The sequence below is a fragment of the Empidonax traillii genome, unplaced genomic scaffold (genome assembly GCF_003031625.1).
Source record: "Empidonax traillii isolate 1590-97213 ecotype Southwest subspecies unplaced genomic scaffold, ASM303162v1 scaffold236:size2090792, whole genome shotgun sequence".
NCBI lineage: Eukaryota > Metazoa > Chordata > Aves > Passeriformes > Tyrannidae > Empidonax > Empidonax traillii.
In genome coordinates, this window is record NW_020955429.1 from 1,727,010 (window position 1) to 1,753,002 (window position 25,993).

The 25,993-nt window shown below is 48.2% G+C and overlaps 2 protein-coding genes across 15 annotated transcripts in view; one reads left to right on the forward strand and one right to left on the reverse strand.

The window, feature by feature from the left end:
- The window catches only part of EMSY (EMSY, BRCA2 interacting transcriptional repressor), a 37,858-nt gene extending 30,046 nt beyond the window's left edge, over window positions 1-7,812 (reverse strand). For all 10 annotated transcript variants that reach the window (XM_027888294.1, XM_027888290.1, XM_027888289.1 and 7 more), the window contains exons 1-5: window positions 7,766-7,812; window positions 6,735-6,843; window positions 3,286-3,385; window positions 2,750-2,824; window positions 668-843 (exon numbers count right to left, since the gene is read on the reverse strand). In XM_027888294.1, the coding sequence (XP_027744095.1) occupies window positions 668-843; window positions 2,750-2,824; window positions 3,286-3,385; window positions 6,735-6,804 (421 nt within the window). In that variant the 5' untranslated portion in view covers window positions 6,805-6,843; window positions 7,766-7,812. The remainder of the gene's footprint in view (window positions 1-667; window positions 844-2,749; window positions 2,825-3,285; window positions 3,386-6,734; window positions 6,844-7,765) is intronic.
- Window positions 7,813-10,808: 2,996 nt separating this feature from the next.
- THAP12 (THAP domain containing 12) lies at window positions 10,809-16,375 on the forward strand. 5 transcript variants are annotated; one of them, XM_027888320.1, is made up of 6 exons: window positions 11,275-11,363; window positions 11,403-11,474; window positions 11,958-12,079; window positions 12,970-13,077; window positions 13,421-13,457; window positions 13,735-16,375. In XM_027888320.1, exons 1-6 carry the CDS (start codon window positions 11,300-11,302, stop codon window positions 15,681-15,683), a joined length of 2,352 nt encoding a protein of 783 aa, XP_027744121.1. In that variant the 5' UTR covers window positions 11,275-11,299; the 3' UTR covers window positions 15,684-16,375. The 5 variants fall into 5 exon arrangements, with proteins under 5 accessions (XP_027744122.1, XP_027744121.1, XP_027744120.1 ...); XM_027888321.1 differs by lacking the exons at window positions 11,275-11,363; window positions 11,403-11,474 and adding an exon at window positions 10,809-11,015 and having other exon boundaries at window positions 11,959-12,079; XM_027888319.1 differs by having other exon boundaries at window positions 11,275-11,474.
- Window positions 16,376-25,993: the final 9,618 nt, after the last annotated feature.

Genomic DNA, 25,993 nt, shown 5'->3' on the forward strand with positions numbered 1-25,993 from the left:
AATGTGTACTACCATTATTTCAAAGGCATAGGGAAAGCATAAAGCAACCTTCTAACTTGTTACCTTAGTATGTTTTATCTGGAAAACAAAACAAAACAAAACCCAATATATTCTTGACTTTCAGCAAAACCTTCTAACGTTCTTAAAACAAAGCGTTCTTAAGAGTCTTTGATCACTTACAGAACTTCACCAAATCTTAAGCCACTGGTACAAGTTTTTAAAGCTTACAGAGCTGAAGAAGTTAATCAGTGAATGTTCCCCTAATTTCCTGACAAGCTGGGATTTTTTGTGTCTCAGTTGCTAGCATGCTCACCAACACAAAGCTGCCAGATTTATGCTGCAGATACTGGAAAGGTATCCTTAAAAAAAGGGGGGGTTATATTTCTGTGAATAATGTTTAATAAGAAAGATTCGGAATTTTTTTTTTCATAGAACCATAGAATCAGAAGGGTTTGGGCTAGAAGGAACTTTAAGGTTCTTCCAGTTCCACCCCCTGCCAGGGGCAGGGACACCTTCCACTAGCCCAGGTTGCTCCAAGCCCTGTCCAAGCCTGGCTTTGCAATAACACCTTTGATATCTAACACCTAAAACCCAAGACACCAATTTTTGCCGTGACATTATTTTTAGACTTCCCCCAGGCTGCAGCAGGGCCCCCTGTGTCGCTCACCTTCCTTGTTCCCAGTCTCTGCAGGCACTGGGAGGGAGGAGTTGTGCTGGACGGCAGCGTTGGCCACGGCGTTGGCGGTGACGGTGAAGGCCGTCTGTGGGACGAGCCGCGGCATCAGCGGCACCAGGCGGCGGCCCTCTATGGACCACTCGGAGGAGCTGTTTGGTCCAGACATGCTGAACAGAAATGCACATCCTGTAAGTATCTGAACAGTTTCTAAACACTCAGGGTTCTTATTTAAGCACCTTTTTATCTCCCCCCATCAGTCTAAAAGGCAGTTTAGGACATACTCCAGCACCAATGTTCAACTTTCTTCGTTTCATTAAGGCCCTTACCTCTCTCAGCTGATACAGAAAACCCCCTATATTAAATTGAAGAGTTGATTCTTCTCTTACTTTTTTGTTTTACAGAGCCCTTCAGGGCTCAGAAGTGTGTGGGCATCACACTCAAACCCCCCTTTACTAGGTTTGCTACTATTCAGGTAGAGTTGGCACCCTCTGCTTCTGGATAACAACAATACCTAGAAACCCAACAGATTTCATAAAAGACTCCAGAAATGGATTATGTTGTAGGGAAAACCCCTCAGCTTCTAATGCAAATCTTGTTTAGCCTTAACAGAAGGGTTTGAGACTTATTAAAGTAGTCTCAAACAAGGCAACAGAACATGAAATTATTTAAATACACCCCGAGCATTTTCCTAAGCAGAAACTTGTGTCCTGCTAACTTGCTATAACCTTAGTACTTACACACAAACTAGAATGTTTGATAAAAATGCTGGTTTTACCTAGGTGGAGAAGTGTTTATGACTATTTTACATGAGTTATTTGTCAAATCAGCAAAACCAAAATGGTAAATTGTTTTCCAATGCTGCAATGTTCTTAAGCAAATCAACCCATTTAATGTATTAATATATTCTGAAGAACAACTTCTCACATGAAATATTGCAAGCAAGTTGCAGCAAAAGCTACTACAAATTAGTTTGTAGAACACACAGAATCTGCTCTGTTGTTAAATCTTGATATGCTTCAGCATTCTTCATACATATTCATATGGTACAAAAAGAGCTTCATGAGTTGAGGTAAAAATACATTTTAAAAACAAAAAATACAGAGTACAAACATTCCATATAGTAAAGGTAGCAAAGTCAGCCTTCCTAATGAGTTGGAGAATTATAAAAATCAAATACTGTATTACCAACCATCACTCACAAGGAATTACCACAGCAAAGAGATGCAGCACTTCACAACTGCACCTTGTCTGGATTATAACACCTCATTGAAGTGCAACACCTCAGGGCAAACTATGCATGATCTGTAAAATGCTAAGACCAGAACTACTAACTTAAAAAGAAAACATGATTCAAGAAAAGAATCCTGATTTGACAACTACAAGCTTACTTTTCATTATTTTTTCCCCTTTCTTAAAGATACAAAGGTACACAACCACTTGTTCTCTGGCTCCTCTGCGCCTCTCAGCAGCAGTGACAGCACACCAAAGAGGAACCAGCCCAGCTGGTGCCAGCGCAGCAGCTGCACTGTCACAGGATGGGGACACTGATGGCACCAACTGCATTCTGCAGTCTTTTCCACTCTGACCATTTCTCCGTGTTGATACACTGCTTGCTTTCCATTCATCTCTTCCACCTCTTTCCCCTCCCTTTGTCTTTTCTATGTAGTTAAGTCCCTCTTAACATAACCTTTCCAAATGGATTAAAATAAAACTAAAGGCAAATCAAAAAGTAATAAAGCAAACGTGTTCATCCTGCTTAGGAACTTTGTTTTCTCCATTCTCTGTTTCTTCTGGTCTCTCTTACAGAAAGATTTTCATGCCACCAGCTTGTTTCTTATATTGTACTTGTGCAGTGCATGGGATGGCCTGGGATCCAAAATGCAACCGTACTAAAGAACTATTTCTAGGTCCTTGATGCAGACCTGATACAGTAATTCTTGCACCCACACACTGTTTTAACTACTGTTCTTTAAACCACCATCAATCTTCCAAGTTCCATCATTCAGTTAAGGCGTAATGGATTTTTCCAAAGGGTACTTGTGGAAGTCAGGGCAGGAAAGCCCTGTAACTCACTTGTGTGCGATGGTGGTCAGCCGCTCATCATTCACAGCCCTCCGAACCTCGGCACGGTGTCGCTCCGTGGAAATGCTGTTAAAAACCAGCCATTTATTTCAGTCAGGAGGAGACATGAACATTTATCTAAAAACTCCAGCTGAAATTAAACTTATGATTAATCTACCTCAGGGAATGGGCATTTATGTTTAAGAGATTGTCGTTTAACTTTTCCTGTCACGGGGAGAAAGAGTGAACTGTATTATTATTCCAAAACATTACTGAAGAATAAAAAGAACATTACTGTTCACAGGGTATCCCTGCAAAACAGCCAGAATCCAACCTCCTAATGAGAGCAATACATTTAAAAGGATATGGCAGAAAAATTCACACAGAACATGCAGCTTTGAGGCATCCTGGGCTCCAAGACCTTGGAGTCCTACCTTGACAGAAGCCCAAGCCAGCACTTGAGCTGGCTGTAGTCCTCTAACACTCCCACAAAACACCAAAGAAAAGAAGACAGGCCATGGCTCTAATTTTAAAAAGGTCAGGGTTACCTAAGCACTTTGGAAAGTTCTCCAAGAAGATCCTTCTTCTCCTTCGTAAGGTCCCCCTGTGCACGTAAGGCACTGATGACACCTGCATACGCCTCCAGTTCTGAGGGGAGAGAGCAAAGGGTATTTCTATTTAATGCTCACAGCAAAGGGGAAAAAAAACCACACACTATTTTCCTTATTACTGACAGTATTCTATTAATTTTCAAAATCATTAAGAGGAACTTGTCTTTCAATTATTTAGTGCTTTTCAAAAGAGATTGATGATTTAGAACTCTCTCAATCAATTACTCTGCAGCACGAAGCATTTCTATGAAACAACTGTCTCATCACAGAGGATTATCTGGTTTATAAACCCAAGTGAATATGTCAAGCTCTCTCTGAGCTGACAGTTCAGGCAAAAGCTTGAAGAAACCGTCCCCCAGTTTGGAGAGTATCTCAGAATTCTCTAGGAGTAGGAAAAGGAAATCTTTTAACAGGTATCATTATTTATATTTATAAAATATGAATTATTATTTTAAAATATATTTATATTTTTAATATTGTAGTATATTTAATATATAAATATATATTTAAATAATTTTAATATATAACATAAATATATTATTATTTATATTCCATGGAAAACTTGGCCTGGAGAAGAAATACACTATTAAAAGAGCAACTGGATTTTTGGTAATGTCTTTCCTTAATTAGCACGGAGAACATCAGCTCCAGTTTGTTAAATACAAGCATCATAATCTTTTATGCCCATTTACTTGATATGTGCTACTGCTTGAACCTGAGAAGAATGCAACACATTGAATTAAACCTGCTCTCAAAAAGAAACAATCCAGCTCTTCTGAAACTTAGATCCTTCTGAAACTTAGATCATAAAGATGAACTCACAAAAACGCAACTCTGATTTATAGGAAATCTGTAATTCCAGGTGACTGTGATGTCATGCCATTCGTGTTTTAAAAAATACAACAGTAAAAGGCTAACCAAAACCAGGAATAAAAGGTGCAGACCAACACCTCACACCTCTGAAGTTTCCTGCAAAAGAAACGACTGATGCTATTCTGAAAAGCTTTCAGTTCAGGATTCCAAAGAGCTAATTTACAAATCAAATCAGGGAATTGTGCTGAAAAGAAGTCCTGCTCTCCTGTCCTGCTTAAGCAGACAGAACACAAAGCAGAGTCGTTCTGGTTAACTATTCAGCCTGGGCACAGGGACGCTGAGTGACCCACAGAGGCATTTACAGCTTCAGTCATAAAACATTTGCTAATTAATGCAATGGTTATTACTAATATCAACATTTATTTAGACAAGCACATTACAATATTTAGGATACTAATGATTTTCCTCTGTTAATCCCTAAGAATTACTTAAAGTAATTCTCAGTCACAACCATATAATTATTTAGCAAGGATAGACTTTTTTTTCTTTCTGCATTATAAATAGAGATCCTCTGTGCTAGAGCTTTAAAAATACACATTCTGGTCTTTTGGAAGGTAGTGAAGATTATAGAAAGCTGTAACCAGCTTGTGTCTGTGCAGCAATCACTAACTGGGGCACTCTCTTTCCAACACAGAACACATCAAAACCCAGCCAGAACGAGTTTCACAAAGAAATATCATTATTTCCAGTGGGAGGTGCCACCATCACCCTGCTCAGTGATAACCAGGAGCAGCACCGAGTACTGCACACCTCGGGATGTGTCCCGGCCTCACCTACTTGACTCCTGCTAAACCATCAGCCGAGTGGGATGTTGTGTTGAGAGCTGGGAAAGCAGGGCTCTGGAAAGCAGATGGATACTGCTGGATGTGAGGGTCAGGGAGCTGCTGCTTCCTTCCCTGCAGCCTGTTTGCAGAGAGAGCTGCTCTGCTCTGCCTCAGCCCTGCCCCGCTGACAGGGCCCCCTCGTGGGGACACGGCTCGTGCCAGCAGAACAAGAAAAAAAAAAAAAAAAAAAAAAAAAAAAGGGATTCTTTTATTCATCTTTTCCCTTTCCTGTCAGCCCAGGTTATGTCAGTGAGGGAGGTGTAGCTGCAGCCCTGCTTGGCTCAGCTGCACAGCAGAGCTGTGCCAGCACACCCAGCAGCTCAGGGGGAGGGTTTTTCCGCGCTCCCGGCCAGCACAGCTACGTTCACAAAATTTAGGAGCACAGATGCGGCCCAAAGCCTTTGGCACCCTGCACTTGCTCCTAGTTTTTTGTCCTTCTGGAGCCTTGCTCAAGACTCAGAGCTGTCACCTTAAGAGATGCCCATCCTATTGCAGGGTTGGGTGCAACATCTGTGCCACCCTTTCAACAGAACACATGTCCCACATTCCCAAGAAATGAAATTAAAAGGGCAGAGGGAGGGAAAATAAACTCTCAGCTCTCAAAACATAAAGTGAATGGTTTCACAACATAGAGGAACCTTGGCACAGCTAGGAAATATGGCACCTCATCTCTGAGCATTCAAGCAAAATGAGAACAAGAAAAGTTGTCACTTGACGGTCACAGGAAGTCAGAGGGAGCTCAGCTTTCTTCCTGACATCATCTCCAACATCATGGTCTTTAGAGTAAAGTCTGAAAATAAATCTAAGGCTTTTTTTCTCCCCTTCTAGTATTATGCATCATTTAACTAGCTAGAAACCCCCTTAGTTAAATAAAGTCAGCCCCAAGAACTCAAAACCAACTGTTCTGGATCAGATCAAAGGTCTAACAAAGGATTCTCTCTCCTGGGGCAGCCAAAAGTGGATGCTTGAGGAAGGAGGAAATGTTTTTATTACTTTACAAAATGGAAAAGCATCTCTCCTTATACACACAGACCCACAAGGGCAGAGCACAAAACCAGTACCCATGGCTTGGGCAGGGGGCTCAGACACTGAGTTGCACTTGAAACAATGCAAAGAGCTCCTGTGTTTACGGCAGCTGAGCCAGGACATGGTTCTCCCCCTGACCTGACAACACGTGCCACTGTAGATCACAAACCAGCACCATTTCTTTTCCCCCCCGTATTTGAAGTGTTCACAGTATTAACTTTAATACTGGAACTCAGTCCTACAGTGCCATTTAAGCCAGGGTTCCACAGTGTATTTTTTTGGGTACAAAAAGGTGTCTAAACACAGAACTGGGGGAAGGGGGAGAAAACAAACCAAACCAAACCCCAAAGACTCTCCTCACAGAACATCTCGTTTCATGATAACAGTGGTAAAAAACCTCCAGCAGTGCAACACTGCAACAAGGACATCCATGAGAGATTGGACCAAACCAAAACCATCCTCCTCCATTCACTCTGCTGGGGCTGAGAGTATCCACCAAACCTCATTTTAACATTCTGAGCCAGGACTGTCAAACCAACGACACATGGAAGATGCAGGACATTACTTGCAAGTTGCCTGTAGATATATTATTCCAAGGAAGCAGCAGGCAGGCAAATCTCAGAAGGGCAAACATACAGACCCACAAATTGCATCTTACTGTACCCAGTTTGCGAAGGACCCTCTTGCACTCATCCCTGCTGAGGTCCAGCAGGGTTGGCCACACCACAGGCATCTTTCCCTCGCGGCAGTGCTCCCACACAGCTCAGCCTCGCTGGAAAAAGAACAGAAACGTTGCGAAACCAAGTCCATAATACATCGATTTCCCAAGTCGATGAACGCGGACTCCTCTCAGCCTGCTCCTGACTCCAGGACACGCTCGCTCCCGTCCTCGCTCCATCCTTTGCAGCGGCCCGTAGGAAGCCGGCGGTTTCCCAAGAGCACGGACTTCCTACACTGGCTCGCTCAGATCATCGCCCGAGCCTTTTTACCGAATTCCCCTCCTCCTTCTCGAGGCTTTTGCCCGCCGGGAAGCGCCGCTCTCGGGATCGTCGCTCAGCCTCCTCCCTCTCATTATGCACAACCGCCTATTGCGGGAACTCTCCCAGCGCGCCGCACGCTCCCCTTCCCCCGGGGAACGCATTTTGCACCAGCCCATTACACGGCAGCACGGCAAAAGCACTGAGAAAATCCGCTTTCCACGCACCTACACCACCCTCTTCTCCCCTCCCCAAAACAGCCACCCAGACACGGGAGCGCCTCCCAGCCCCAGAGCACCGCGGACCGGGGGCGGCGGGACGGGAGCGCCTCCCGCTGCACCGAGGCGAACACAGGAAAAAGAGGAGCCAGGAGCTCGGCACGGCGGGGGACAGGCGGGGGAGGCACCGGGAACAAAAGCCCGGGCGCCTCGGAGCGCGGGGCTGGACGGACGGACAGATGGATGGACGGAGGGTCGGTCTCCCAGCAGGGCGCCTCCCGGGCACACCCCGCCCGCCCTCCGCGGCCCCCGGGCGCTGTGCCCGGCCGGGCTCGGGGGTAGCACGCAGGGAGGGAGGAAGGGGGAGCGGGCGCTGCTGCCAGCGCCGGGCGCGGACGGGGAGCTGCCCCGGGCTCGGGGGGGCGGCGGGTTCGCGCCGTCCGGGGGAGCGCAGCTACCCGCGCCCCCGCGGCAGAGCCCTGCGGGGCGCGGGCCTCACCTGTCCGGCCGTGCCTGGCTCATGGGCGGCGCGGCGAAAGCCGGACCGCTCGGTCCCGCTCCGCTCCCGGGGCCGCGCTCGGGTTTGTTTGGCGGCGGCGGCGGCGGCGGCGCTTCCCCGAGCCAAGATGGCGCAGCGGCGCGCTGCGCATGCGGGCATGCCGCGGGGCACGCCGGGAGTTGTAGTCTCCCCCCGCCCCACGATGGTAAGGAGATGGTAGGAGGGGGTACCAAGATGGCGCCGGGATGGCGCGTTCCGCGTGCGCGGCGGCGCGGAGCACGCCGGGAGCTGTAGTTCTCTCAGCGTCTCACGGAGGGGCGCCGACCGTCCCGCCATGGCCCCCGGCGGGCGGCTACGGGCACCGGGAGCGGACAAAACACCGCGCGCGTCCTCTGCGCGGGCTGGGGAGCGAGGCGCGCTTCGGGCGCACCCGCGCGCCCCAGATCCCGAAATTTCGGGAATCGACATCCCACCGCCACTCCTGGAGCGAAACCCCGGGCGGCTCTTGGTCGTTTTCAGCTTCCTGAGTTGAAAGCGGCGGCGGCGCGGGGGGCTGCGGCGAACCGCGTGTGAGAGAACAACAAAGGGAACAGACCCCGCGGCTCCGGCCCCGCCACCGGCACGGCCCCTCGCAGCGATCAGCACTTGCTTTCCTGCGCATTTCCACGAAAAAAAAAACAAAACAGTAAACTGTATCTGTTTAAAAGCCCCCAGGCCAGAGCAGAAATACCAAATAAACTGCCTCGGGGATGCAGCTGGAAAGCAGCGCTCCCGATTCGTGGCTGCACAAAATCGTTGCAGTGAGGAAGCATACATATATACATATATATATATATATATATGTACATACATATATATATATATATATAATCCCATCCATGAAAGTGCAAGAAATGGCTGGAAAATCCCCCCCCAAGACCCCCCGGGCTGGGCTCTCCTGTTGTTCTTACAGCGCGGTAAATCTCGAGAGGTCGGTCGGTCACTCGAGATGCCCTTCCGACGCGAGCATCTCTATTTTAACTTCATTCTGTTGCCCTCACACCACTCCTAAATTCCCTCTTCCTCGTTACTCTCCCATCCCATTTTTCCCCTGGCTCAGAGCAGAGCAGGAGCCTCAGCAATGTTTGGGCGCTGGCACCTTGCCAGAGGAGCCTTTTACACAGCCTTGTCAGACACAGATTGTCACCCAGGCCTATTTGCATTTAAATCCACACAGATATTTCAGCTGCTTTCACAAGAGATAGCTTTGTGTTGCCAGTCAATAGATATTTCCCTCCCTCTATTATAATACATATTATATTCAACGAACAAATCTATTTTACAAATCCTAACAGCTTCTGAGCAAAAAGTATCTAAATTCAGGAAGGCTCAAAAAGACATCAAAATGCCACTGTGTATCCAGTTGAGCATCCATTTAAATACTTTGCTACACCGAGGCAAAATCTCGATTATGTAACCTCGGATAATGACAGAAATCCCTTCCCTGTGTCATTCTGCAGCGTATCAAGGGAATTAAATCTGGTACCCTCTGCAATCTGGGGAGGCAGAGGCAAACCTCCACCCTCTGTGGTGTGCCGTGTTGGCAAGAAACACACAAACCTGGTGGGAAGGAAGCAAAGCCACTCCTTGGGATAGGAAGCCTCAGAATAAGGGGAAATATGCACGTTATCGCTCCTCTGAGCCACTTCAGTCCTTATCTGTGGCCTCACTACAAATCCTGGGTATCTCCGACAAACTGCTGCCACTCAAAGAACATGTCCCAGACCAGCAGCTGGCAGAACTGAGCCCCTCTGGGACCTGATATGCCTGGGATTTTAGGGCAGCTGGCATTTTCTCTCTCTGAAGTTGCACTTTTAACCCACCAACAGACTGTCTGTTGCTTTTAAGCCCAAATCAACTCCTCAGCAAACTCCTTGCTCCCAATTTTGACCAGTTGTTTTCACAAGGCTTGGTGTGCTATAGGTGCTGGGGGAGCAAGAGAAGATTAAAAGATTAGAAATATAAATAATCCTGAGATAAAAAACAGAAATTACATTGGTCCTGGGACACCTTTCAAGTGAAAGTTTAAGCAAACTTACAGTGCTGTGGCAGGGTGAAAACAGCAATGGGAAAGCATTTGCAAAGCAGAGAGGCTGATATTGCTGTCACTGAGCAGTTCCAAGTGAAGCTTCGAGCAAAAGTTTCCGTCCTTACGGATTTCAACACTGGGGATTAATTAGCAAAGGCTTGTGCAGACAAATGAAGACAACCGGGGCTGGGGCAAGCAAACAAGGGAAAGAAAAGATGGCTCAGACCCTCTCACTCTTAACCCCTTCATGGTGATGTGACTGTTTCAGGGTGAAAACTGATGAAAAAACTACGGAAACCATCATTCTTTGAATCGGAACCATAAAAAGATCCCGGTGAAATAGGGAAAATGCAACGGGCATTGGGTCTGTTAAGCTCTTAATGTTGTTGTAGTTGTTAACTTTAATTTGCAGAAAGTGAACCCTGAGGGAGGAGCTGGGATACAAACCCACAAAACTGGCTCTGTGGGGTTAACCCGGTGTCCATTTAGTTCTGACACTTTTGGGTCATCCCAACAACGGGGCCGTGAGGCGTGCAAGGGAATGCCACAGTGAGAACAGCCAGGAAAGCCTTTCAGGCCTCAAATATTCTCTCGGGAACAAATGTTTAACAAAGGGAAACGCGCAGGAGTGTACTGCCACACCTCAGCAGGGCGATCGGAGAATAAAGGCACCCTGACCCGCACCCTGGGAGGCAGACAGGCAGCTCGCACCCAGCAGCACACAGAGCGGGCTGTTTCACACCACATTTTCAGCATTATTACACCGTGTATTTATTTTTACACCGTTTATCATTATTACACTGCGTATTTTCAGTGTTATTACGGACGGCAACAGCAATGGAACGCTATTACCGCCCGCCCTCAGCCCACACAACCCGGCACCCCGAGCCGCCCCGCCGCGCATGCGCAAGGGGCCCGGCGGCGGCGGCCCGGCGAGCGCAGGCGCGGCGCGGTGCCCCGGGCGCGGGGCAGTGTGGGAAGGAGGCGGCCCCGGCGCGGCGCTGACTCCTCCGGGCCGCTCACAGCACTGTGGAGCCGCCGCGGCCCCTCCGGCCCGCCCGCCCCGCGCGCCTTTAAAGGGGCAGCGCCCGCCATGCCGAACTTCTGCGCCGCGCCCAACTGCACCCGCAAGAGCACCCAGTCCGACCTGGCCTTCTTCCGCTTCCCGCGGGACCCGGCCAGGTGAGCCCGCGGCGGGGGCCGCGGAGCGCCCGGCTCTGCCCTCGGCCTGGCCGGGCGGCACCACGGCGGGCAGGCGCCTCCCTCCCTCCCTCCTCCATCCTCCTCCATCCTCCTCCCTCCTTCCCTCCCTCCCGCTCACCGCCGTGCCGGTGCCCGCAGCCCGGCCCTGCCCGTGGCCGCACTCGCTCTGCCGCCCGCGGGGCTGCGGCAGCGGGCGGGCCCCGCGCCGGGCGGGGCGGGGCGGGCCGGGGGCGGAGAGCTCCGGCAGCGGGAACGGTCCAGGGATGGAGAGCTCTGGCAGCGGGAACGGGAACGGTCCGGGAATGGAGAGCTCCGGCAGCGGGAACGGTCCGGGAATGGAGAGCTCCGGCAGCGGGAACGGTCCAGGGATGGAGAGCTCTGGCAGGGGGAACGGGAACGGTCCAGGGATGGAGAGCTCCGGCAGGGGGAACGGGAACGGTCCAGGGATGGAGAGCTCAGGCAGCGGGAACGGTCCAGGGATGGAGAGCTCTGGCAGGGGGAACGGGAACGGTCCAGGGATGGAGAGCTCAGGCAGGGGGAACGGGAACGGTCCGGGAATGGAGAGCTCAGGCAGGGGGAACGGGAACGGTCCCGGGGTTGGAGAGCTCCGGGAGAGCCGAGAATTAGAATGGTGCTGGTCCCGGGGGTGGAGAGCTGCGGGAGGGCTGGGGATGGGAATGTTTGATTTAACTTGGTGCTCACAGTTTTGGAAGGTGCACAGGTGTAGGGCAGTACCAGTTACCTCTTTTCTAACAGTAGGTGCTTAAGGCTGACTTTTTTGTGATTTATACGTGATATTTGCTTGCTTCCTTCCTTGAAGCTGCTTAACTTGAAATTTTAAAACCACCTGCAAAGTGTGGTTTGAAACTGGAAGAGATTTTGTTTCATCTTAAGACCCTCTAATTCTTTTGCTGACACACAGGTGCCAGAGATGGGTAGAGAACTGTCGAAGGGCAGACTTAGAAGACAAAACTCCAGATCAGCTCAACAAACATTACAGACTGTGTGCTAAACATTTTGAGACTTCTATGATATGCAGAAGTGTGAGTGAAAACAAGCATTTATTTATTGCATCTTGCAAAACGCAATGTTTTTCATCAGAATGCCCTGCCTTTTAATCTTTGAGCTCCTGGGTAATTGGTCACTGGAAAAATTAATTTCTTGGTGTTAATGCTGTCATAGTCTGGGACACCACACAGGCCCTCAGCTGTGGGCACAAAGGGTAAGGTGGAAATGAGCAGCTGTGGAAGAGAGAATCAGCTGCTCCTGCTGGTTTAAGGGTTTTTGGAACACTGGCCTTCACTGCAGTTCTTTCCTCATGACCATCTACAAGTGTTTTCTTCCTTCTGCTCTATTCACAGATACATTTCCCTTCGATATAATCTTTCACAGTAGTGTTTTGTGAAATTCATAGCTCTACTTAAAGAAGTAATTGAACATTTTCACAATGAAAATGTTTAGTGGATTGTGTCTAGAATTGTGAAATGAGTGATAAAACCCAACATACAATAGTAACAAAATGTTACCTGTCTGATGCATAAATGTCTTTTTATCCAGAGTGTTGGGGTTTTTAAATTTTTTTTAATCATAATATTGCAGTAAAGTAAAATTATTGCATCCAGGGTCTTTGATGTGAAGATAATGGGGAAAAAAAAAGTATTTGTGGTTTGGGTTGGAGTTTTCTTTAGTATCTGTCTTCTCATTTTCAGTGTTCTCTTGATATCCCCAGAGTGTGAATTGCATAGCACAGCTTTGGTAGCATCAGGAAGTGAAAACACTATAAAACAAAAAAAGAAAGGAGAAAAGGAGGAGGGGGGGAAAAAAAGGGCACAGTGTGTGAAATTTTGGTTGTTTTTTTTTTGTTTGTTTTTTGTGCACGCAGAGTGAGAATTTCCTCAAGAATTCCCTAATCTAAGCCTCTGTTCGCTTCCAGAGCCCCTACAGAACGGTTCTACGGGATAATGCTGTGCCAACTATATTTGATCTCACGAGTCACCTGAACAAACCCCACAGCAGGTACAGGAAAAGGATAAAAGAGCTGGTAAGTTTTTAATGTAAAGTTATTGCTGCAATATTAAAAGAAAATAAAAAAGGGCAAGTAAGTTGTGAAAAGAGAGTCTATGCATTTTGAAGAAACTTTTAGTATAAGCATGGGAATTTTAGCAGTAGTTACAGACTGTTTTCATGTAGTTAGCAGATGCAGCTAATGGCAGCAAAACACTGCCTGAAGAAACCTCATTGTCTTGGGCTTTCTAGCACTTTCTGGTAAATATTATCTGGTCTCATCTGCAGTGTTGGTATTTGATCTTGATGTGTTAATAATTAAGATCCTGGGCAGGACATTGTCATCAATATAAGCTCTTTGTTTTTTTTTTTTTTTCAAGAGTGAAGATGAAATAAGAACACTGAAGCAGCAAAAGAGTAAGTGGGCAAAATAATTGAGATCATAAAAACTTTATTTACTAAAGCTAACATAGTAATGCAGGACACATAACTGTTAGTTTGTACATGTCAGGAGGATAATGGAGCTCCTGCTTGATTCAGCCAGCCAGTCCAAACTCTTTCCAAAGTACTCATTCACTGTTAAACTGGAAACATTGTCCTCTGGCCTCTGGTAACTTAAAGATAATGGGTTTAGTAAGGGGGAAGCAAATGCTGTCTCTTGTTCTGGATACTGACAGTATTTCTCATTTTGCAGTTGATGAAGCTTTTGAGCAGCAACAGGCAACTCAAGAATGCAACGAAAGCAATGCCCAAAATGCTGTCTCAGAGGAAGGAGGGCAAGGACAGGAGGAAGAGGCTGTTCCCTTGACACTGGAGGAGAGAGAAAACAAGGATTACCTTAAATCACTGTTTGAAATCTTGATCCTAATGGGGAAACAAAATATCCCTTTGGATGGCCATACTGTTGATGAGCTTCCAGAAGGTATTTTTGCCTCAGACAACTTTCAGGCTCTGCTGGAATACAGGATAAACAGTGGTGATGAGGTTCTGAGGAGGCGATTTGAGATGACTGCGGTCAACGTCGAGTACTGTTCAAAAACCCAGCAGAAACAAATGCTCGAGATCTGTGAGAACTGTGTCAGAGAGGAGACACTGAGGGAGGTCAGGGACTCACACTTCTTCTCCATTGTCACGGATGATGTAGTAGACATAGCAGGAGAGGAGCATTTGCCGGTGTTGGTGAGGTTTGTGGATGACTCTCACAACCTGAGGGAAGAATTCATAGGGTTTTTGCCGTACGAGGCTGATCCCGAAATGCTGGCTGTTAAATTCCATGCAACTATTACTGAGAAGTGGGGTCTAAACATGGAGTACTGTCGGGGTCAAGCCTACATTGTCTCCAGTGGGTTTGCTTCTAAAATGAAAGTGGTGGCTACAAGACTCTTGGAGAAGTATCCGCAGGCTGTGTATACGCTGTGTTCCTCGTGTGCCTTAAATGTCTGGTTGGCAAAATCTGTTCCCGTGGTGGGTGTTTCCATTGCACTGGGAACAATGGAAGAAGTTTGCCGTCTCTTTAACCAGTCTCCACAATTACTGGTAGAACTGGACAACACCATTTCTGCTCTCTTTCAGGACAATGAGGAGAAGGGCAACGAGCTGAAGCAGATCTGCCGCTCCCAGTGGACAGGCAGGCACGACACCTTTGAGGTGCTGGTGGACCTCATGCAGGCCCTGGTGCTGTGCTTGGATGCCGTGAGCAGTGACACGACTGTCAGGTGGAACAACTTCATTGCTGGACGAGCGTTTGTGCTTTCCAGTGCCCTGACAGACTTTGATTTCATTGTCACCATTGTAATTATGAAAAACCTTCTGTCTTTCACAAGAGCGTTTGGGAGAAACCTCCAAGGGCAGACATCAGATGTGTTCTTTGCAGCTGGCAGCTTAACAGCAGTGTTGCACTCCCTGAATGAGGTGATGGAGCACATTGAAGTTTACCACGAATTTTGGTTCGAGGAAGCAACAAATTTGGCTACAAAACTGGACGTACAGATTAAGCTCCCAGGAAAATTCCGCCGGGCACAACAAGGGGACTTTGACCCTGATATAACGTCAGAAAACTACTACAAAGAAATCCTGAGTGTCCCCACATTGGAGCATATTATTCAAGAGCTAAAAGATATATTCTCCGAACAACATCTGAAAGCTCTAAAGTGTTTATCTTTAGTGCCCTCGGTCATGGGGCAGCTCAAATTCAACACGTCGGAGGAGCACCACGCCGACATGTTCAAAAATGACTTGCCTAATCCAGACACGCTGTCTGCTGAGCTTCACTGCTGGAGAATCAAGTGGAAGCACAGAGGGAAAGACATTGAACTTCCAGCTACTATTTATGAAGCACTTCACTTACCTGACATAAAGTTTTTCCCCAATGTTTATGCACTGCTTAAGGTCTTGTGCATACTTCCACTGATGAAGGTGGAGAATGAAAAATACGGGATAGGACGGAAGCGCCTAAAGGCCTACCTAAAAAACACCTTGACAGAGCACAGGTCCAGCAACCTGGCCTTGCTGAACATAAACTTTGATATAAAACATGACTTAGATTTGATGGTGGACACCTACATTAAACTCTATCCAGATAAAGTAGAATTTCACCAAGACGGTATTCCCCCCAACAGTTCTGAAGTAACAGAAAATGCTTAATTTTTTAAGCTCTAACCAATCTGTTGAAACAGCTTGTTCTTAATTTAAGTTTCAAAGCTGGGGAAAAAAAAATGTGAAATATTAAAAACATCACTGCAATTGTGTTTCCATTTTAGGCCTCGGACTAAAGAAACTGTGGTCAGTGACCTAGATTATGTGTTGTTAGTCTGCACTAAATGTGTTTGGCAAACAAAATCAAGCCTGAAAATAAGCCCATGCTCTTTGCAGAGGGGCTTCCTCCACCTGACTGACTTACCCAGGTGCTCCTTTACTTCATTGCATTGTGGGAAAGGTACTTTATGATTGTATGTCTGATGGGGCTGTTACATACTCACTGATGAATTACGATAAGGAAAAAAAAAAAACCCAAAAGGTTCAAAGGAGTATAATCCATTTCAGTTCCGTTACTTAGGATTTTATTCTTTTTTTTTCTTTTCAAAGGGGTCTTTGGTGTGTATTTAAGTGGCATTTGGGAGGGTGGCTCAGGTGTTGCACGAGCCCCGGATGGGGCAGTTCTGGTGTGAGTGAATGTCGGTGACACGGGGGTACCTTTACGGTTTCATTGGCAGAGTCGTCCTCTTTAATCCCTCAGTGACTGTTTACATTCCTTTGTGTGAGACACAGACCTTTCATTTCTTTAGGCTTTTAACAGGCATGGCAGGAGTGCTGGAATTCCTAAGAGGCACTAAAAACCGTATTCCACAAACATCTACATCTGTTCGCTCCCTCCTGACTGTGACACAGGCCCATGCATCCTGTTGTATGTTTATTTGTAAACTCGCCCAGGAAAGATTAAAATAAGGGTTTGTCGTTTGTCTAGAAGTAAGATTGAAAATATTTGCTGTTATTTTTGGCAAAAATGAAACATTTTTGTACAGTTTATTGCAATTTAAAATAAAATGTGAATTGCTTTGTACATAGTATTGAATTTCTCAGTAGAGCTGTGCCTCTAGGAATGTGTGTTCTTCTGTAAAGGTGCCTTTTCGTTTTGGCAGGGTTTTTTCTCTACTGTTTTTGCAGTTCTAGTGAGCAGCACTGTCTGAATACACAGGTAACTGTGGTAGCACTGCTGATCTGCATGTTCTGCTGAAGGTTTTGTGAAGTTTTTTGAGATAGCATTAATTACTGTGCTTTTACTGATGCAATTTCTGTCAGTCGGGCAGAAAGAGATGAAATATGAAATGGCTGGGAGGTAAGAGATTTGCAGCTATCCTGATGCATGCCAATTTTATAACTTCTTTATAGAATCACAGGGTGGTTTGGGTTGGAAGAGACCTTGAAGGTTATCTTGTTCCACCCTGTGAGGATTCTCCGATGTCTGATAAAAGGTAAGCCCACATCCAGCCATGTGCTGTAGCCAGGGCAACTGCAGGGTCTCTTGTGACCTTGCAGGATCTTCCTTCCCCATATTTGTATGGAGTTGGCATTGGGTTCAAAGGTGTTAGTGGAAGCTTGATAAACTCACACAAGCACCCCAGAACATTTACAGGGGTTTTAAAGTCCTTTTTATTTCAGAAACTGGGCTAAAAATACCAAGTCAAAGAACAGCACATATAAGAAGAGCATGCAGAACTGTTAACACCATTTCTGCCTGGCAATTTAGTATATTGTAGCAGACAAACAGGGTAATTAATTTACCTTTTTTTTTTCCTGTTTAAAAGCCAGGCATATTAGGATTCTTTTAGCTTTGAAGTGTGACACATATGATAGGATTGGATAATTTACTAAAAGACTAGATCAGTAGACTTGATAATTCCAAATAAGCAGCTGAAATTGAATTTATCCTGGAGAATTCAGTCTTCCAGCCCAGTCATGTAAGGACCCTCTCTGCTGTGACCAGAGTGATTCAGGGTTGGGGTTGGTTTGTCATGGAGAAAACCACCTGCACTTTGGTACATCCACCTCCTTTATGCTCAGCTGAACGTGCTCAGGAGCTGTAGGAACCTGCAAGGAAAAGCAGGAGTGAGAGCAGCTGTCACCAGCGAATGCATCCAGGGTTTCCAGTGAGGCAGGAGAGCACGGATGCCTCAGGTGTAAGTTGGTTAATGTGCAGCCCCACCCCTAGCTGGGTGTTCATGGCCAGTGCCTTAAAAATCAGGTGCCATTAAAATGTCTTCCTTCACATATTTTCAGATCTCTGGACCATCAAAGGGACCTAAAGATTGTAATAATTTGGTTTATGGATTACAAGAGGGACTTGTGACAAGGGTATGCAGTGATAGGACAAGAGGGAATGGCTTTAAACTGAAGGAGGGGAGATTTAGATTAGAGATTGAGAAGGAATTCCTGGCTGGAAAGGTGGGGAGGCCCTGGCACAGGTTGCCCAGGGAAGCTGTGGCTGCCCCATCCCTGGAAGTGTCCAAGGCCAGGTTGGACGGGGCTTGGAGCAACCTGGGCTGGTGGAAGCTGTCCCTGCCCACGATAGGGGGTGGAATGGGATGATCTTAAAGGTTCCCGTCCAACCCAAATCATTCTGTGGTTCTATGATTCCCTGCAGGTAAAGTGGCAGTGTTTCCTGCTCCACTGAGAAATTTAATTTTCTCATTGCTGTGTTATATTCTTAAAAGTTTGGAACTTTTTTTGAATGTCTTTTTGGTTTTGTGTTTTTTGTTTGTTTTGGTGTTTATTTGTTTGTTTGTTGTTTTGTTGGGGTTGGGTTTGGTTTGGTTGGTTTGCATTTTCGTTTAATTGAGGTTTGTTTGGTTTATTTAGTTTTTGTTTTGTTTCATTTAGTTTTGGGTTTGGTTTTTTCTATGTTTGTTTTTTTTTTAACAGCCCTCAAAGCTGAACAGTGACTGGTTTGTGTCCAGTGAAGAACAGACTTGGACTAAATTGAACATGGAGATGTTCAACACAATAGGCAATGGGAGTCTTGAAACAAAACCCAGTGCCATCAAAGCCAAAATGCAAAAAGCTCTTAACAGAAAACATATTTGGAAAGAACAGACAGAAAAAAAAATTACTCCTGAGCTGTGTAACAGCATCACGTCAATCAACCCAGCAGCAATGGCACATAGAAACCTCCAGACGTGAGCAAAAAACAATCAGAACCGGGCAGGACGGTGACACCTCCCACTCCTCAAAAACCGGGAGGCAGTCAGGGTGACCAATGTCCCGGGAGGCTGAGGGCAGGCAGGAAGCACAGTGCTTATAGCATTGCTTTGTTTCCATAAAGCTGGGCTTTGGGAGCTGTAGGGAAGCATCATTTCAATATATTTTTTCAACAGATCAGTTAAAAAATACAGACTCGGACTCTCAGCCAGCCTTTTTTTACATGTAGCAGAAAGAAGGTGATAGTCAAGGTGTGCAAAGAATGAAGCAAAGCTTCACTCCCGTATATTCCCTGGCGTATTTCAGTGTTATTTTTGCCACTAGGTGTCCTGCTGACCTCACGGTCCACGGGCTGAGCTGCTTCCCATGAACGGGAGACACCAAGGTGGAAATCAAGGCGTGACCAGGCCTGCTTGTGACTTCAGTTCTTAGGGTTCGTTCCTGATGAATGATAGCTCCTTAACACAAAGAACCTGTCAGAACTTTCTCATCTGTCTCCTTTTTTTCAGATGTCAGAATGGGAATAAGACTCTTGCTGCCACCCACCACTGGTCCTATTTCAGAGTACCGGTTTCCTGCTCTGACATTGTCATTCTCATCCCCATCCCGTCTCCCTGATGGTCTCTTTGCTTTTTTTCCAGGGGGTTTGTTCTCCCTGGCGCCTACAAGTGCTGTAGGCTGAGATGAGCTCACCACTCTGTGTTTCCATTCATTCCTGACAAAACTGAGGAGCTTTCAACGCGAAATGACACCTTCCCAAACTCACTGTGTTCCCATGACTATTCAGGGCAGTGTCCCAATGCAAGGAAATTCCAGGGATGTTCAGGAGTGTATCTCAGGGGAGGAGCCTGGAAGAAAATATCAGAGAGTTTGTGTTTAAACAGCCTTCCCTCAAGATAAAATGGTGAGGATTGGGGAGTTTTCTCCCCTTTCCATTATTTAGCAATTATCAGAAAGGAAGTGCTGCACGGGATGGGTGGGGCTTTGACAAACAAGTGTGTGATAGAAATCCTAGGAGTGGCAGAAATGGCCAACATATCTTCTGGACAAACAGGACAGCACACTCAGGCTGAGTTCAGTGCCAGGAGCTGCAGGAAGAGAAGGTGGGACCCAGATCTTGGGTTGGTCCCTGAGTCTGATCTGATGCCTCCAAATAACAGACTTGAGACTGGGAGGACGTGTGGGTCCCTCCTCTCTTTACTAATGGAAAAGAGCTCCCACTAATGGAAAAGAGCTCCTGGGGGACTCTGAAGAAGAAACCTAGGGAGGTTTTATGTGCAAATCCAGGAATCAAACAGAATCAGATATCATAGAAAGGCCCTGCCCTAAAACTGTGATTGCATCCACTGACTTAAATGGTATTATCTGTGGTTTGTCCTGGACAACTGGTAATGACCGTAGCACTTAAAAGGAGTTCCATGGCACTTTTTCCTCTTTTTGAAGTCTGGTTGAGTCTAGTTTAATTATCTAGCTTGATCGAATTCATCATTCAGCTCATTGACTTTCATTCAGGGGGTTGGAACAAGGTGGTCTTTAAGGTCCCTTCCAACCCAAACCATTCTGGGATTCTGTGACAGGCAAAGGGAATAGGGAGGATGAGGCAGAATGATAATCAAAATGGCTCTAAGCCCGTTACTGCATCTCTGTGTTTTATGATGCCAAGAACTGCCCCTGCCATGAGTCAGAGACATGGACATGTCTTGTGTGCCACTGCATAAATTAACAGCAGCTCCGTCGTCATTATCCCCCTGCAGACGAGGGCTGGTGCTGGATCAGCGAGGCAGAGGAAAGTCAACCAGGAAATGGCTGAACTTGGAGAAGGAGGAGGCAGCAGGAGGCACAGGTGGACTGCCAGAAGGACTTTGTTGGATCTCCTGCTTGGGGTGGGTTTGCTGATGATACCCTCTGCTCCTCCTTGTGCTGTGGGAGAGGACGAGGTGGACGAGTCCTATTGCTGGACTCAGGTAGGTGAAAACTATCTCCCCACACACATACCTCCTGCAGAGGAAAAACTGGGAAAATAATCCAGGCGTGAACGTCCCAGTGACAGCTTGTAGGAGTCATGGCCAGCAATCAGCTGAGTGTGAAGGGTGAGAACAGGAGGCTGAAAGCAGGGCCGCCTGGGGGTCAAACGGGAGAGATTACTCCGAGTGCATCAAAGGGAAGGGAAGGGAAGCAGGACCTGATAATCTGGGACAGCCCGTTCTCCAGGACGGGATCTGTGGGCTGTGAGCTCACATCTGCAGGGAGGCAGCTGGAGCCACGGGGACTGGAGCTGGTAAGGCAGGACTGCACGGAGAAGGGTGTGTGTGCTCTAAGGAACAGTCCCAGAGCAGGCAGGGGACATCTGTGCCCAAAGTCATCTCCAGCACTTCTTTAGCCATTGTTTTAGAAGAATAGTAGTTCCTTTGGGGATTACTTACTTACTTACATTTAGAGTATTGTCCGAGTAACGCAGTAATCCATGGAGCAATTCCCCACCCTGGCCTTACTAAAGGAGGTGATTTCCCTACAGTGAATAAAGCTGCTACAGCTCTCAGAGCCGGCTCTGAAGATGCTTCTCGGAGTCCCCCCGTGGATCCAACTCCCACCCTGGATTCCGGCTCTGGGGACCATGAGGTGGCGCAGTTCCCCCGGATATCAGATCTCAGCTGGCTGCACACCGACCAGCTATCTTCTGCAAAACCGTGTCCACTCCACAGCTTTGTAACCACAACCATGTGTTGAGGAGCTGCTGCTTTATACACTGGCTAGCTACATCACCTAACCTCTCTTTTTGTTTGCCTTCCCAGGGGTCAGTGAGGTACTGCAGGACAAGAAAGAGAAATGAAGTGTGTTGTGCTCCCCTCTTGGCACGTGTGCCCCTGGCAGGGATCCCTTCCCTCTCCTTTTCTTAAACAGGGCTTTAAAAAAATAAACGACGTCCAAAGGCACTGTATGTGTCCCCCCTGGAAAGCACTACAAGGATATAGCTTGTTTTGTTCCTGAGGCAGCAGGATGCAAAGTAACAGCCACAAAGCACGTGGCAGAAGGTGGTGGTGGTGGTGGCTCCCTCCCTCTCCATGGCCTGTCTCTGGGGAGGGAAGAAAAGGTTGGAGACCTGCGTCCTGTTTGCAGGTACTGTCCTTTGCTGTCTGCCTTGGGGTCCCCTTTGGGCTTGTGAAGGAGTGGTAGGTCCAGTGCCCTGTCTCGTTTCCAGGAAGAGGGGGCTGCACTGAATCTCCCTCAGGTTCTTGCTTGGTTTGAACTGGACCTGGTTTTTTTCCTTGCTTCCTCTTCCCAGCAGCTGGGTCGCCTTGCTGTGTTCTCACACTGCCCCAGAGTGGGGGCATTTCAGTGGAGAACCTGCGTCTGCTCATGACCTGGGACACTGCCCGTGCAGACAGGACAGCCTGAGTCTTGTGTTTCTCATGAGCTCCACCCTGGGAACAGAAATACTCTGGCACACAAAAGCGTTTCTGCCCTGGGAGGCCGTGTTTGCTCCTGCAGGGGCTGCAGCTGCAAACTCAGCCTGGAGTTTGCCTTCCAAAGCGCTGGTGAAGCCGATGCAGGCAGCTCTTGCCAGACGGATCCATCAGCACGGCCGTGGCACGCAGGTGGTGTCGCCCACGGGGGTGCAGCGTGTGCTGTGCAGGCACCACGAGGGAAACACACCCTGTCGGTAGGTTTTGGTATTCCTTCCCCGGAGCGTCACTGATCCTCGGTGTGATATGGCGAGAGCTCACCCTCCTGCTCCACAGGCAGCGCTGTCAGGCCCTGATTCTTATCACCTATACACTCGAGAGTTCAAAACAGCCGTGGAAAGGCTTCTCCAGACTCTGCTGTGAGTGCCCTGCCTGCCCCCGGCCACATTCCAGCACAGAAGAGGAGCCCCACACTGTCCTGGGCAGGCATCACCCCAGCGCCATCTCCTCCCTTGGCCAGAAGTGCAGATCTCCACAACCTGACAAGGACACTGCTGGCCACAGCAGCCAGCGGGTGCAGGGGCTGCCTTTGGCTCCCAGGAGAGAGGGGACAAGTGCCCCAAGTAGAGCAAGGACCAGAGGGGCCACTGCTGAAATGATCTGAATCTCCCTTCAGGGGTGCCCTCCTCCTGTACCCATGGGGTGCCCAGAGCTCCTGGACGAGCATGCTGCAGAGTGCAGTTACATTTAACATTTCCTTCCCCTTCCAGAATTGCCTCCCACTCTCCCTGGGCAGTTCATGTGATGCTAGTTCCAGGACCAGTCACCCAGCACCTGGGTGTCCCACTTGGGTGGGCAGAGCTGTGGAGCTGTGATGCCTCCAGTCCCCCATTTCAGCTCTGGCCTTGCGACAGCATGTTGGGGTCAAGGATGGAGGCAAATGAAACAGCAGGGCCCTGGCCACCCCTGACATGTCCTGGGGTGCTCTCAGCTTCCCCCAGGCACCTCTGGTGCCCGACCCAGGCACCACGACCACCTTTGCTGTGGGCTCCTGCTTGGGAGCTGAGCCCTGCAAACCTACACATTCCTCCTTGCTTACACACCACAGGCTTTATTTGTTTTAATCAAAGGGGGCCCTGATAATTATTAACATATTTAATTATTTTTACTCTGAGTCACTGGGCTCGGGCGTGGAGTGATCACAGGGATTGCTTTACTCCACAGGCCCAGCCCTGGAGCATTTGCACCACCAAGTAATGGCCCTGTGCAGACAGAGCTCCCATTGATGCCTCCCAGCCTGCCTTCCCTCCCAGTCTGAGCTACTTTTTGCTTCACTGGGAAGTGCCACACTCCAAAGGAGCAAAACTGGGTGCAGTCAGACAATTTTCAGGGCTGAGGTTGCTGACTCTGGGACAGAGCTGGCAGAGTGATGTTCACCTGAGCTGTGCTCCAGCCCTGCCCCTCCTGGGGGTGTCAGTCCACGTGCCCCCCATAGAAACTGCCTCACCCCACAGCACCTCCCTTCCCAGCCTCGCAGCAGCAATCAGAGCACGCTGCAATTAGTGATGTTTGTCTGAGGAAACTCCTAACTCTGCACTTCCACATGATTTATGAGGTTCTCCAGCCCAGGCTGGCCCATCAGTCCCGACTGTTCCCAGCTTGGCGGCTCACGGGGAGGCTGCCCGGGGAGCTCTGAGTGTTGTTCCTCCTTCAGTGGCCACCAGGGAAGTGCTGCCCTTGGAAAATACCCACAAGGAGCCTGTAAGGTCTGGGCAGTTGGGATGGGGATCTTACCCAGGAATCAGGAATGCCTTTGCATTGGGGTGCACCCACACCATCCTGAGCGAGCTTGGTGCCTGCTCACTCCTCTGGGACATGGGACTCTTCCCCTAAAACATGATAGGACCCTGTGATCACAGATCCCACAGGACTGTCTTGGTCCTGAGCATCCGCGAGAATTAGAGTGGCTTGCAAGCAATAATGACTTTAATTCTCTGTCCCACCAGTGCTGCAAGATTGTATCAGCCAAATCGCGGGGACAAGAAAACTGTGGAGGGTCTCAAGGATGCACAAAGGGGGCTTTGGCAGGGCTGTGATTGAGCAAAAATCTTCAGGCACCTACAGAAGATGTTGGCCCTTGTTGAAATCCATGTTTAAGAATAAGTTTTTTGTTAAATGCCCATATAAATATTTATGAAGAGGGAGAAAAAAGAAGAGGTGGAAAGAAATAAGTTTCACAACCCAAAACCTTAACAATTTTAAACAAATCAAATCTGTTAATAAAAACCAGAACACTGATGCTACTTTAAAAGGATATAAGATAAGGGTCAGTCTCTGCTTTCCCTGGAGGGAAAAGATTGGAAAATTGTGATCAGGTTGTTCCTACCAAGGCTGGGCTCTTGCTCAGAAAGCCTCCTTTTTTATCAGCATTTTCATTACCTCTAATAATAGCAGCACTTCTTTGCCTTGGCTGTTTTCACTGAAGACTCAAGGGAGCAGAAGTGGTGTCCTGGCCTGAAAAGGCTTGTCCCCACCAGAGCCTGCTTCTAATCTTGGTCAGGAATTGGGGTGGGCAGTGATCCCCCCAAAGTCCTTGTGTTTTTGGTGTTGTGTTGTTGCTCTAAAACCTCTGTGTGTGTTTCTGTGCAGCCCCCGAAAGCCACACGGCCACAAACTGCCCACGAGATGTAAGAGTAGGCGCAGGGGAGGGGGCAGAGGAAGATGTGCTTGGAGGTGATTTTTGTTCCAGCCCCCTAAGCTCAGCCTGGCCCCCATGATGGCCAAAGAGCACTGGGATGGCACAAGAGCCTGCTGAGCACCACCCCAGCCTCACATTGGCTTCCCTGGGGACACACAATGGAGGAAAAGCAAAGGCTTAAGTGTGGGGTGAATTCCCAAGCTCAGTGCTGTCTGTGTCTAGTCCAGGGAAGAGCTGGGCCTGAGAACATGAGGGGACTCCCCTTGTTTAGAGATGCTGCAAGCTGAGGTGAGTGATAAATGGGAGAGTGGGCCCAGCTGCACCGGTGGATGCTGCTCCTGAGGAAGAGGGACTCCCCTGAAGCAGCAGATGGCAGTACTTGGAAAGTGCCCTGGGAGGCTGGAGAGAGGCATGGGGAGAAACACCCAGGGGCCCAAAAGTGCAGGAGGTGGAAGAAGCCTCATCTCCCCTGTTTGCTCCTCTTGCAGCAGCTGAGCATCCTCTCAGGATGTGTCAGGACCTCCGAATTTCTGCCAGACTGGAACCTGGGCTCTTTGTGATCCAGAGGGGCTGCCTGAGCTAATTCCCAGCTTGCACGAGGGACCATCCTGGCAGAATGAGATGAAAGGCCCTGAAATGAGATGAAAGGCCTGGGGTCTCTCTCGGTGCTGCTGCTGCTGAGAGCAGAGCTGTGCCATCGCAGCATCCTCCCCTCATCACCACTCCCCATCCCCTCCGCAGCAACCACACAAAGCTCCTTTATTGCAGAGCCAGAGCAGGGAGGGGGGGCAAAACAGCGCAATTAAAGCCCAGACTATATTAAGCCACAGAAAACCACAAAAATAAGTGCCTGTAATCCCAGCAGTGCTAAACCTGCCCACTGACTTCCCTTCCCAAAGCAATCCCGACCTGACCCGGGTGGGAAAACGCCTGTAGTCGTAACCACCCCATCAGGAAAACACAAAGCAAGGCATTTATCTGAGTGCTTGATTGCAGAGCTTGGCCCTGAGATCTGTTCCCCTCTCAAAATAACAAAGCCAAGACGCTGCAGGTAACAGTCAGGCCAGAAAGGCTGAGAGTTTCACTCCCGACAAGTAAGTTTTGGCACAGTAGCTACTTCACACCCAATTAATTACTTCAGCACCAGATTATACTTG

Bases quoted from the DNA above. Each gene is read 5' to 3' on its own strand.
- THAP12 (XM_027888319.1), top strand. From the start codon at position 11,300: ATGGAGAGCTCTGGCAGCGGGAACGGGAACGGTCCGGGAATGGAGAGC. The intron at 11,475-11,957 runs GTCCAGGGATGG...TGCTGACACACA, and splicing joins CGGCAGGGGGAACGGGAACG to GGTGCCAGAGATGGGTAGAG. The intron at 13,458-13,734 runs GTAAGTGGGCAA...CTCATTTTGCAG, and splicing joins AACACTGAAGCAGCAAAAGA to TTGATGAAGCTTTTGAGCAG.